The sequence below is a fragment of the Euphorbia lathyris genome, chromosome 7 (assembly GCF_963576675.1).
Source record: "Euphorbia lathyris chromosome 7, ddEupLath1.1, whole genome shotgun sequence".
NCBI lineage: Eukaryota > Viridiplantae > Streptophyta > Magnoliopsida > Malpighiales > Euphorbiaceae > Euphorbia > Euphorbia lathyris.
In genome coordinates, this window is record NC_088916.1 from 52,477,683 (window position 1) to 52,492,148 (window position 14,466).

The window sequence follows — 14,466 nt, forward strand, 5'->3', positions numbered from 1 at the left end:
TCAATGTTGAGTTATTTAATTTATAAGACATTAATATAAATGGCCCCAAGGCCCAAAAGAGGAAGTCAAGCCCAAGTCAACAGATCAAAGCCTCACGGCCCAAGAAGACTCAAAACACCGTCGTACTGAGTAAGGAGTTAGCCCAGCAACAAGAAGGTTCGAGAAGCCTTCGACCAAATAGCTTCAAGACGATGCTGCTGAGTTGAGCGATAAGGTTTTCAGGTCAGCGGCAGAACAGAATGAACTTGGAGACCAAGTATTTCTACTTTGGGTAAAGCTCAGAAGGCGCAGGAAGCTGTCTGGAAGACTTTGCCATAAATGCGGAAACATTCTGTTTCATCTGACGAAAAGCTGTTGAGCACTGGCAAAGACAAAAGATACACGAATTTGATTGGCCGAGGACGCTGAGCACGTACTGAGTGAAAGCGACAGGAAGCCGTTTGACTCCAACGGTTATTTCGAAATTCGAAATCACCGGTGCCTCAAGTGTCACTATAAATAGGCCTCTCAATTGCTTCATTTGATGCAGATCTTCAATTAGTCGAAACGCTGACCAAATTCATACTTGAAGTTCTGTGAGAAAAGCAAAGCAAAATCTTACACCAATTTCCAATCATTGTGTAAAAGTCTAGAGTGATTTCATTCATCTAAAGTGTCTTAGCAATTGTTGTTTAGGACAAACACTTTATCATTTTTAGAAGAATAGAAAGGAGAAGCTGAGTACTCGGTTATAGTACTCAGCGGTAGTTATAGGAGTGATTAGAGGTATAGAGGAAGGTACTCTCGTATACTCAGCTTCTATTGTAAAAGGTTTCGTGCTCTACCTTTAAAGGACTCAGTAGAGAATTCAAAAAGCTCGGAACACGTTCCGGGGGCTGGACGTAGGCGGAGAGGCCGGACCAGGATATGTCTGCTGAGTAACATATTTCTAACCCTTAAACTCCTTTATATATTGCTTGCTATAAAACTGACTAAGTAACAAACTCTCGCTGAGTTGAGTGCACTAAGAAGCTGAGTTCAGGAATAGACTCAAAGTGCTATCTCCTGAATCAAAGAAAGAAACAGTCTTAGTCACCAGTTGACTAAGCTTGTGTCTTAAAACTACTTACCGCCGCTGTGTAAACCTTTTCTTAAGAAAAGAAGTCAGCCTTAACGGACAAAATTTTAATTAGTTCCTATCCCCCCCTTGGAACTAACCTTGTCACGTTATACGGGACCAACAGGGGAGACTCTCTTAAGTTTGTACGAGTGAAGGAGGAAGAAGTTGTGGCCGCATGGTCCCAGGGCACCTGGTTTAGATGGGATTCAATATGATATGGCGACTAGGCTGAAGAAGCCTGAGTTACTAAGTTTGGAGAAAGCTTATTCCATAATTGTTCGGAAAGATTTAGGTGCTCTATTAGTTGCTTATCGGATAGGGTGCCCTACAAGCTTAGTTATGCGAAGAAAGAGGTTCGAGTGAATGATCCAAATGGCTTCGAATGAGATGATTGTATAGAAAGAGTAGCTGGAGGCTGGCATGCGGTTGTTGTTGCTTCCATTTTTTATGGAGATGATACACGAGTACGACTTGTGTCCTACCCAAATTCATCCCAACGGTGGGAGGATGATGGTTTAGTTTAAATTCAACCAAGTAATGTGATAAGGAACGACATTGCATGTCTCGTTGTTTTGCAATGCTTCTAATTCCACATTTATGGATTGTTTCCAATTTGGATCAAGAATAGCTTCAACATATGATTTAGGTTTGGTCGATCATGTAATATTAGCTAAAAAGGTATTGTGAGTAGAAGAAAGGTGAGAAAATGAAAGAGAGCTTGAGATGGGATATCGTGTACTTTTAGTAGAACTTGAGAATAAAGTAGATTGATTGGCTTTAGGAGACACTACTTAGTCTTTATGCCACACAAGAGGCTGTTTGGAACGAGTAGATTTTCTTACGGGGCCTGAAGTGTCGGAAGAGGATGTATGGGATTCTGATTGAGGAATTATGTCTAGTTGGTCAAGAGGAGTGGAAACTTGTGTTGTTGATATTAGTATGTTGACTCAATTTCTTGTGTTTGGGAAGATAAGGTATTTGGGGCAGATGGTTTGACGTGAGAACATTCTTGCACATCATCAAGAGAGTGATCATGTGTTATTTGAGTCGAATCGGAAGAGAAAAAGAAATTGGTCTTGCAAAATCGAACATCTCGAATGACAAGGAATTGTTTGCTATCCATATCATGCCATTTAGGATTATGAAGACACTAGAAAAGTTAATAGAATATCTTATTTCTATACAGGTTATGGTGTCAGCTTTCACAAAGGAAGCCAACAAAACATTAGGTTCTTTCTAGTATAGGTTATATCGGGAGAAAAATATATAAGACATCATTCTTTGTCGTTGATTCAACAACAAGCTACCAAATCTTTCTAGAGAAAGACTGGACACCAATTGGTGTGTGTCATCCTCACTTCATCAATTCTTTCTTTTCTAGAAAGGGAATGAAGTAGAAGTTGCCAAGGCAGATGGGAAACCATTTACAATTCAAGCTGATTCTGTAGAGACAAGGTGTTATAATGAAGGTGTGGGTCCTATAGAGTTCATGAGTGAAAGCAATAGAGGAGGTCCCAAGAGTATCATCTAGAGGAAGCAATTTTAGTAAAAAGGGAAAGTTATCACTAAAGAAGTACGGATTAGTAAGCACAAGGCCAACTCCATGACCTATATTTTTGTAAAGAAATATCTTGTGACATCTTTAAACTTGACACCACGACTTTTGAAGAATTGAGCATGAAATTTACATTCCTCAAATTCATGCCAAAGGGAGGCAAGTGTTTGCACAAAAAAGAAAGTCTTCTTAATGTACACCTTCATGTAAGCTTTTCATGAGAGAAACTTTTCCTTTTACAAAACTTTTCCTTAAAAGAACTTTTTAAAAAACTTTGTAGAAGTTAGTAGACATACTAAGTTTAATTTCATAGTTCGAGAATACTATAATTATATGATACGGCCACATTTTTCATAAAAGAGCCTAACAAAATGAGAATGGAGTGAAGTATAATGATTTTCATAATAAGTCATTAGCTTCAATGTTTTGTTGTTTTAATGGTCTATGCTTAACTCTTTCTTTACATGAGATGGCAAAAAGAAAACGTGATTTTTTTCATTATTATCTTATACTATTATTTGATGATAAATTGTATCCAGTTTCTTAAATTAACACTAAGTGTAGTTAATTAATAGTTAATTAATGATAAATTAACACTAGGAAAAAATTTCTTTACAGTAATCTTTTAGGAAACTTTTTTTTATGTTTTCGTAGTGCACTATTTTTCGTTTTTGATATACTTCATTTTTATTGGGTTATCTTCACTAATGCACTGTTCATTTAGACTTTCTTAAAAGGGATCAGGAGGCCATTTAATATTTTAACGTATATCATGCGAGCCAATTAAAAAAGAAGCATGCAAGTTAGAAAGTGTCAGAATCAATCCATCGTGGAAATCAAAGTGGAGCGGTTACTCAAAATGGCGGAGAATGTGACTTAGTGGAAGGAAGCAGGAAATTACTCTTTAGTATCTATAAAAGATAGAAATCACGATGAAAAATGCCAACTCAACACACTCAAGTAGTACTTCAGCAAAAAAAAAAATTAGACTTCAATAAGCTTAGTTTTCCAAGTTCAGTTTTTTTTTTTAATTTCTTTCTCAGTTTGTGGACATCGAGTTGAATTTCAAACCAAATACATCATTTCCTTTTCTTTCAATTTATTTTACTTTGTTTTTCAAGTATTTTTTTTAGGCTGATATCGTTTTGATCCTTAGAACCACAAAAAAATTTAAGATCTCTTTTATTTTCAATAGTCGTTTGATTTTAGAAGTTAGCAGATGCACTCAGTTTAATTTTACAGTTTGCGAATACTATAATTTTCTAATGCACTCGTATTTTTTTAGAAAAGAGATAAACATAATGAAAATTTGAAGTATAATGATTTTCATAATAAGTCATTAGCTTTTTTTTTTGTTGTTGTTTCAACGGGGTGTGCGCTTAACTCTTTCTTTATATGAGATTGCAGAAAAGGAAGCATGACTTTTTCATTATTTTACACTATTATTTGATGATAGATTGTTTCCAGTTCCTTAAATTAACACTTAAGGGTGCGTTTGGTATGACGTAATACAATGTAATGTAATCAAACTTGTAATGGAATGGTGATTCCATTACCATGTTTGGTATAAAAAATGATGAAATGTAATTACCATTACAATACTTATGTTTGCTTAGTTAAATGTAATCGCAAAATTTTATTTACATAATTAAAATCAACAAAAAAAAAACATGAAAATCGTGAAATTAGTATATAATTTTTCGTGTTTTCATAGTATTTTTTTTACATTTTTCTCGTTTTTTCGTTTTCTATTTTCACCGTTTTTTCTATTTTCTCATTTTCTTATTTTTCATATATTTTTTTTTTTGCTTTTTTCATTTTTTCGTTTTCTAGTTTTTGCGTTTTTGAGAATGATGAGAAGTGAGATTTGACAAATGAGAGGTTAGATGGAACTTTAAAGATAGAAAGTATGATTACTTATTGGATGTAATGAGAATTCAATCCATTTTTTTATAAAATGGGGATTACAATAGTTGTTAAACAAAATTTAATCTATGGATTTCTCATTCCATTATAACAAAATTTTAAAGTGCAACTAAACATGGTAATGACCCTTCAATGTAATGGACATTCCATTACAAAGCCCATTACATCTTACCAAACGGCCGTAAGTGTAATTAGTTAATGGTTAGGAAACCATCTATATTCCTTAGCTTTTTAGCTTTTCTCAACTTGAAGGTTTATGGATTGATGCCTATACTTTGAATTCTGCTAACAATGTGGCAGATCATCCAAGGAGAGTGTTGCAAGGAAGAGCCTTAAACCCAATCCAACCCAAACTTACTAAAGCCCGTCTACATTTAAGATGAGTGTGGATTTTATAAAAACAACACGAACCAGCACAGACTGACTTATCTATTAATATTAAATATTTATTTTTAAGTATAAAGTTTAATTATTTTTATTAAAAACTATATAGATATATTCGGTGGACTTATTTGGATTGGAATTGAGTCTGAACTAAACATTTTTGTACAAAAGTCCACTGGATCCGGTGAAAATCCGACCCATGAACAAATCTATTAAAGAATGGTATAGTGATTGGGTGGAAGCTAAGACAAGAAAGATGGTCCATGGTGCTGCTGCAAGTTCTGATGGCAACTCATCAGGTTCTACTTTTCAAACTCAATGTGCAAGCGGCTTGGTCAGCGGAGCTCGAGCTGGTATTGTGGTGCATGATCAGTTTAACGAGCTTATCTTCCCCGATGCTGCTTCGATAGCTCAGTCTGCCAGAATGGAGATTGCGGAATTAAGAGTCGTGTAGTCTGGCGTGGAGATGGCATAGGATGGGAGTTTTTAGGAGATCATTGTTGAATCAGATAGTGAAAATGTTATTATTGCTCTTAACAACATATGAGATAGAAAAAGAATTTGAAATGAAAATCTTTTAGATTAAAATATTATGTCAAAGTTAGCAAAATTGAATGAATCTTGACTTATTTCGTTTCTTTAATACAACTAAGTGGGAAATAACAGAATGATAACTCTACTTCTATAAATATAAAAACCCTTTTTCACAGAGTCAAAAACAAGTTAAAGGCCTCATCATGCATATGAACATACAATTTGCTCTATACAATTAGCTGAAGTTTTCAGAGAAATCTAGAGGGTTTCCACTCATTTATCCTTATAGGGGGACTGTAAAACTCCTCCGTTCTAACGTCGCCTTTTCGATTCTGGAACGGTTTCCACCATCCTAATCCTCTGTCATTCACTGTCTGCCTTGCCTCCAATGTGTTATCGAGCAGTGTTCCGATGATCATTGCAACAGTTGGAGGTGATGAGAATATTGTGTTTAATATGTCATTGAACTGCACATTTCACAGAATTCACATCAGATAATTAACTTATTCTATCATCTTTAAATCACGTGGGGGCGGTACGATAACGATTTGACTATGATGTTGATGTTTTGTAGTGATAACAAAGATAAGATTGTGGTGGATGAACAGCAGAGAGGAATCTTATTATGCTCAATGTCACAAAAAGTTGAAAAGATGAAAAGGAAATAAGAAAAAGCATATCTTTTTTATGTAACTTACCCATCCACCGTCTGTTTTAACTGGTCCATGTCCATTCATGGTGATGTTCGTAGCGAAATATTGAGGTATCGATATCCCGAGGAACAAAGATAAGCCTATGATGTACTGGTTTCTCATGGAATTGTTGTTGGAGAACTGTATGAATGAAATCCCGACGGCAGCTGCAGAGAGGAAAGCACAGAACAGATTCATGTTAAAAAAACAATAGATATAACACATTGATAGTGTTGACACGATCACTTACCGACTATGCCGAATAAAACGCAGTATATGGCAGCAAATATTGGTAGAGGAATAGATGCAAAGAAGGCGCCGAACTTTCCTGAAATATGCAACGAACAGGTTAGACATAAACTTGCTAACTCAATCAGATATCTTTGGAAGTAGTAGTTGATGAGCAGATGCAAACCAAATATGGAGAAAAAGATCATGAAAGCAGTTGATATCTGCACCACTCTTCGGCTACCAACATGTGTTAGTCCGAGAAGGCCAACATTTTCACTGCAGTAGCATTCACAACACATCACTTTAAGAACATTAGACTGCTGAAGTACAGAATCATGCACAGGGGCATTCAAGTTGCCTTTCACTTTCAGCATTTAGTTCTGAGAATAGACTAGAAAACCCGAGAGGTTAGGTTCCTTACACTGATGCGGTATTTCCAACAGCAGCACCAAAGAATCCTTCCATCAGCATGCCGAGACCCTATATTGCAAAACTCTTCAACTTTTTAAAATGGTATAACATTATCAAAATTCATTGAATGATCAGTTATCATTTAGCGGGATGCATCGATGATAACTGAGGAAAAGTAGTGCATAGCGATCTTTAATTAACCTGCAGACCGATGCTTCTAGAAAGAACATGTTCTGGAGGGTGAGTAGCACCTGCAAGCCTTGCCGCAGCAAAATACGTTCCAGTGGACTGCATCACAAGTTCATGGGTAACCATAATGAGTAACCATGAATAAGAGCTGCTAAATTAAGATTTAATGAGTGGCGACTTAACCTCTGCAGCTGAAACAAGTGCAGCCCCCATCATCCCGAAGACATGGCTTGCTCGGAATATGGGAGTACCCCACTGAAAAGGGTACGGGACTCTTACCCTTATAAAAGAAAGATACAATGTAACCTTAAAATTATGAGTGAGATCTAAGGCATGCCAAATAAAATTAAACCAGCAAAAGTTACCATGGAGCAGACGATACAAGATAGGATCCATCTGTTCGACAGCTCGCTTTAGTTAGTTGTCCAACGTTATTGTAAGCACCAGCGACAGTTAGAATAGCAGCAAAAGCCCAGATAATTCCAATGCAGAGAAGCAAGCCAAACTTCTCAAGTACAGGGCGAGCCCTTGGGTGGAGATGCTTCAAATACTACATACACCAAAGACATGGTTTTGAACCTCAAATAGAGTAGTTTTTCGTGTGAACTCAACATTTTCGAAGTTCATGAATTAGTACCTGGCAAATGACCACTATAATCAGCATAGGCAGGCCAATCTCCACGCAATTAGCAAGCTGCACACCACGCATATTATGACAAGTGATTAGTACTAATCAACTTCAAATCCACTGATATTAAAGTGTTCCCAAAACGAAATTATAGATTACCATTGGGAAGCCTCTCATAAACAAACCAAGACCCACTACACAAACCACTGGCACCATAACAATAGGGCTGAACAACCTGAGCAAATTAAAGCAGAAAGAGAACAAAAAATGAGGATACTAGAATAGAAAATTCATACTGTTGACAAGAAGTTACCTTGTCAAACGTCCCCATATGAAAGAAAACCCAAGTATCATGGTCAAGACCGATGAAATAATTAAGGACCCTTGGATGGTTCTCATATTGTGTGAAAATCTCTGCAGTCACAATATCAGTTGTTAGAAATAACAACAACAAAAAAAAATTGAAGAATCAAGAACATGTTCATCATGTTCATATACATACATCTTGTTCATCTGAGAACGATTCGTCGGACAAATCCTTGATGATTGATAACACAGGCAACGTGTATGCAACGGATGCACTCATAACAGTAGGCAGCCTTGTTCCAATGAAGGTTTGAACTAGTGTATTGACTCCACCCATAAATAGCAACGTTTGAATGACACGAGCTTTATCACCCTGTAACACATTTTGATATCAATTTCAGAGATCATAAAAAAAACATATAGTATAATCCAGCAAATTGAGGATCATCACAGAAACTTACATGGTCCCCACCCATCCTAGGCACAAGATTACTTGCAATTAGGACTATAGTTCCAAGCATCACAATATAGTGTTGAAATGCCAGCAATACTGTTTCAGCTGCAAAGATTCAATACCTTATACGGTTCAGTTTCAGAATAGCATACCAGATTTAAAGTTAGGGGTTTAACTAAATACTGAATGAATCAATTGTGGGATTTACAGAAAAAGCATAAAGATTCAAAATTGAAATTGGAATCAGAATCCAGTAATTAAATATTGTTAGAAATGAGAGCTATAAAGGTTTAAGACATGCATAAACTAGAATATCTTTTAAAAAGCAACCAGCTTTTACATATAACTTGGCTCAGGATCAAATATCCAGATGAATATGAATCTATTACAAAAGGAAAAGGACTAACGCCAAGAAGGGTTGGAATGGATGCAATACTGAAGCTGCTGGAGTTGCTCAGCCGGAGTCCAAGTCGGACCCCTTGATAGACCAAGATTCGGCGGAGGATATGGTACCGCCGCTGCCGGCGCCGCTTGGGGTGGATGTGGTTGGTGGTCGTGAGCTGTTTCTCCCATAGTAAAATTTAGTTTTGGTAAACTAAGAAAGTTCAGAAAAGAGAAAGACTTTGTTTTATATATATCCTCCGTCAACTTGAGTTGAAAAAACTAGAAATCAGCGATAGAAATAATCCAGAAAGAGAAAAAGAAAAGAGGAACCTATTTTAAAAAGGATTCAGCAGAAAAAGGAATTGAATGAGAATATACGATAAAGAAAGAAAGAAAAGAGAGAGAAAAAAAAAAAAGAGAGAAAGAGAGAGAGACAGAGATGAAGATGAAGATGAAGATGGAGAAGGAAGTTTAGGATTGCTTAAGGTTGTCTGTCGTATAGTGTATGCTCAGAACTATGCATTTTGCATTCAAAGTTAAAATCAAACCATTCACTAAAATTTGCTTAAATCCCTCTAATGGAAACTGGGAGCATGTTTGGTAAGTTTAATACATTAAACGGTTAATATTAATATTTAACTTAATATCATCCATTAATTTTTTTTTAATTTAATATTTATTTTATTATTACTGCTATTTAATATTTACAATATTTATGGTATTTAGTATTCTATTTCTTCGGTATTTAATTTTCAGTTTTATAAGACGCGATGTTAAAATTATAATTATAATCCAATTTCATTTTATTTCAATAGAATCAAACAAATTCAGACATAATAAATAATTGGAATAATAGTTTGACAATCACGTTGAAAAAAAAGTACCACGTATACATGATAGTCATGTGGTCGCACGTGACGATTAAAATATTTATATAAATATCATTTTTATTTACTGTAATGTATAAAACTCAATCATTTTCAATATGATTATTTAAGTGATATTTTCTATTTGGAATGACTGTAATGATTTTTTATTGAAATGAAAATGATAAAGAAAGAAAGAAGAAAGTTGTTGTTAGTTAAATATACATTCAAACATTTTCGATAACATATACCCACTACAAGTTAGCTTTCAAAGTTAAAATCATCTCATTCACTAAAATTTGGTTAAATTGCTTCAATTATATATATAGAAAAGTTAGGGGCATGATAATTAGATAACACTTAAAATTAATAAATTAGGTGTGTATTGGTTTTTAGTTTGTTTGATAATACAATTTTCAAATTTTAATTAAATAAAAAAATTGCTTGCTCTAACAAGTTAAAATATTTAACTAAAAATTTTGAGTTGAATATAATCAACTAATATTTTTAAATTCAATACTTATTTTATTTTTTATCAAACCGTTATACTATTTAATATTTTACATATTTATAATATTCAGTAGTTATTTTTTCAGCACTTAATTTTTAATTTTATCAAACATCATCTTAGATGCATGTTTGATAATCAGATTCAACACTTACATTTAATACATTAGGTGCTTATTGGTTTTTTACTAATTTGATAACACAACTTACAAATTTTAGTTAAGTAAAAAAAAAAGAACTTGTTCTACAAGTCAAAGTATTTATAAATCAGGTAAAGGCTATGGTTACTTATTTTAAATTTGGTACTTATTTTAGTATTTATAATTGCACTATTTAATTTTTCCAGCATTTATAATATTAAGTACTTATTTTTTTAGCATTTAATTTTTATTTTTATCAAACACCACCTTAATTTCAAAAACATCATTAAAAAAATTCATTTTGTTTCAATAAAGTCAAAGAAATTCAGACACAATAAATAATTAGAATAATAGGTTGATAATCACGTTGAAAAGAACTTGATATATGTATACATGACAGTCACGTGACAGTTAAAATATTTATATAAATATCATTTTTATTTTTATTTACTGTAATGCATAAAACTTAATCATTTTCAATATAATTGTCATGTGATTATTTAAGTGGTATTTTCTGTTTGAAATGATTGTAACGATTTTATTAAGATAAAAATGATAAAGAAAGAAAGAAGAGAGAGAAAGAGATGGGGATGGAAAAAGGAGTTTAGGATTGCGTTAAGTTGTCGTTTAGTTGAATATACATTCAAACATTTTCACTAACGTATGTCTATTACAAGTTAGCCTCCAATTCTCCTTTAAAGTTAAAATCGTCCCATTCATCTGAATTGGCAATAGAACATGATTGTGATGTTAGGGTTATGTTTATATTTGGTTGGCAATGGTTCTTGTATCTTCGGAAAGAGTTTGGTAATTGATACTCAGAAAAATTGTACGAGAGAAATAAGAAGAATTTAAGGGAGAGAATATAGAATTTTGCTATTTATTTTCATAAATGAGCTCATAACAAACTCTGGTCTAAATAGTTGCTTGGCCTAAGAAAGATTGAGCTAGCGAAGCTAATCTCAGCCAAACACGTGGCTAATAGAATTACAACTTGTAAAGGTAAATATAACTAAAATGCAAAAAGAAAAGCGTTGAACGACATAATGAAAAATACCACATTTCAGTAATTCAAAGAGGGTCCCCAACACGGTTCGACCGCTCATTGAATGATAGAAAAACGCTAGAGAAGGAGGTTGGAGAGAGTGATCTTGCAAAGTCATAATTATGCCCTAATAGAGCCCATATATTTTCTCCTTCGAATATGAATTAACAATCGACAAACGTTCTTATTATTTGTGTTCTAGAATAGACTTTTCCTTATAAAGAAGGATATTTATATAACTTTATGTATCATTCCTTCTAAAACCTTTAAGTTCAAATGTTTAATTTTTTATTCTTCTCTAAGAATCTAAAATTCTTTTTTAGTTATTGTTAATTTAAGTTTATTTTGTTGTATTTTATGTTTGAGACATTGTTTTAGAGTTTGTTTCAAATCAAATTAAGTGTCATTCTAGCAATAAAGTTGTTCTTTTGTTTTTGTTTTCGTCTTCAATATTAAATCGAGTAGTTTCTCTTGAACTTTATAGTTTATGATTATGAATTCCATTTTTATCAATTTCATCATTTATTTACAATTTAGTTTAGAAATGAGTTGATTCACCGTAAGACGATTTTAAATTAATAAGTATGAGTTTATAAAATTAAATTATTCGTGTTCTATTTATTAATAAGAGATTTAGGAAAGCATGTTTAATGCTTTATTGAGACGAATAATTTAATAACTATCAATAGTTAGTTATGATAACGAATAGGTGCTTAACTAACAGAATTTGTTTGGCTAAACCTAATCATATTCTGACTAGAGCATTTTATTGGTTTTACAAAAGGTTTTCATAATGATTGATGCTTTCCTAACTTAATCAATTTGAGACCTAGCACGTGAAAGTTTTTAGTTTGAAAATATAGTTAATAGTTCTTAGTCGGGTTATTACCTTTAAAGGAAAAATCATTCTCTCTTTACTAACAAATGTAATCAAAAGTTATCTTATTTCCATAAGTTCGTACGAGTTAACTAAGTGAATCGAATGCCAACTAAGTGAATCGAATGCCCTAGTTTTCATTGATCCTTGAGAATCAAATGCATTATCTTAATTTTTATTTTACTATTCTTTAGTATTAAAAATAAAACATATATGTTAAAAATTTCTTAAATAATGGAGAATTTCATTAGAATTGGTACTCGTGTTCGTGGAATCGGCTTTTACTTACACTTTATTGTTTATTTGCGATAAAATATACTTGTACGATATATGTGTTATACGTATCATTTATTTGTGATAAAATATACTTATATTATATAGGTAGGACTTGTTATTCATATGAGGCAATCAGAAAATGATTTATCATCCCATAATTATATCTTTGTTTAGTGTATGAAAAGAGGAAGAGGAAGCCAATTTTTATTTGGGCTCTAATTTTGATGTGTAGGAGGAAAGAGTAACATTAATGGGATATAAATTTCACTATTAATACATTGAATTAAGGGAAATCAAATCAATTGGTGAAATTATTGTGTGCACCATAAGTTGTATTTAATTGGATGGAATTTTGATAACTTTAAGTAGAATAAAATTAAACCATGATGGTAAATTAGATTCAACTTAAACAATAATTTGATATTAAATTTAAGCATCTTCCATGGTCCATGATTGTGAGGGGAGAGATTCATGCCACTTATTTTATTTCAATGGAGGACCCATGCCTCCTTTTATGAGCTTCATTCACACTTTATACAACCTTCTATTTTTGTATTTATTGAAGATTTTATTGGTGATTTCATATCATCATTCCATTCATTCTACTTCACTTTAACTAGATTATCCATATATATATATGGTCTAAATCCATTATGCTAATCCTTATCTCATAGTATTACATTTGTTAATCGGATCATGGTTCTGCAATTATCTACTCATGTATTGCGAAAAATCCGATGTATGGATCTCAAAGTCCGTTCTCTCAATTTAGTGGGTCCTGCAAACCCGAGAAGTTATCGGCTGCCGATGTAAGGATGCTAATACTTAATTTAATATCAAATAGTGATAAAGACATAGAGACAGAGTTGTGAGTGTACTTAAAAGATTATCTTATTTTCATAAAAGAAGATTATCTTAAACCCTCCATTTATAGGTTTACGGTCCCTATCAGAGTTTACAGGTGTCTTAGTAGCATTGGTTATTGTTCCAATAGGGATTCTCCACGTATTTTGTCTCTCTTGGATTGTGTTCACACCAATATTCTCTTAATACTCATCTAGTGATTACACATCCTTTAGGCTCTCAATTTGACTCTTTATCTCGATCATAATCCCTAAGAGCCTTTGTCTGAATGTTTGATGTCCAACTTTTGGGTTTCTAAAGCCTCTCATAGGTTCTCTTTAGGACATTTGGCTAGAAATATGAGTTAAGGAATGTTATCTTCGCATCTTATCTGTATCTCTGGTGGGTCGTCCAACGATGTCTAGCCTGGGCTTATTTTGGAAGCCCAAAATATCATGTTTGTATGTTATCAGAAGCCTCCCCCTTAAAAGTGAAAGGATGGCTTTCAAGGCTTTGTTGACGCTTTGATTCTCGCATCTTACTTTCTCAAACCATTTTTTAATGGCTCAGATGATGGGTTCTTTGCATGTGTATGATGGACATGATGTTGTCCTTTCTGCTAAAATCTCCTCCACTTCACTGCTTCCTGGTGCTTTCTTTGTGATCGGTGCCCTGGTAATCCTATTTCGACAATCGTATATTCTATCTGGATGGTACGACTTCAAGTTGATCACATGGAAGATGGGGTGTACTGCCATCTAACCGGGTAAGTCAAGTTTATATGATAATGGGCCTACTTTCTTTATTATTAGAACCAGACCTTCATAATTCCTCATCAGTCTTTTTTGCTCGATTATGAAGGAAGCGAAGTTGCTATATGAGCAATTTGACCATCACTTGGTCTCCAACTTGGAACTCCTGTGGATGACGACTCGAATTCGCCCATTTCTTCATTCTGTTGGATGCCTTCTCTAAGTGAGCTTTAGCAATCTCTTCATTATGTTTCAACTCCTTTGTGAAGAGGAATCTCTTGGGGTTCTTTTCTGTGTACGACATATCAATCGAAAAAGGGAACTAATGGCTGTTGACCTGTGATAATTTCGAAGGGAGTTTTGTTAG

General features: G+C 33.7%; 1 protein-coding gene across 1 annotated transcript; it reads right to left on the bottom strand.

Moving 5' to 3' along the window:
* Positions 1-5,629: 5,629 nt before the first annotated feature.
* On the bottom strand, positions 5,630-9,359 carry LOC136235956 (nucleobase-ascorbate transporter 3). The gene is made up of 14 exons (XM_066026080.1): positions 8,817-9,359; positions 8,417-8,514; positions 8,152-8,328; positions 7,963-8,063; positions 7,809-7,884; positions 7,659-7,715; positions 7,387-7,571; positions 7,205-7,301; positions 7,034-7,120; positions 6,843-6,901; positions 6,606-6,697; positions 6,441-6,518; positions 6,197-6,357; positions 5,630-5,965 (listed from the first exon to the last, which is right to left on the bottom strand). Exons 1-14 carry the CDS (start codon positions 8,980-8,982, stop codon positions 5,747-5,749), a joined length of 1,653 nt encoding a protein of 550 aa, XP_065882152.1. The 5' UTR covers positions 8,983-9,359; the 3' UTR covers positions 5,630-5,746.
* Positions 9,360-14,466: the final 5,107 nt, after the last annotated feature.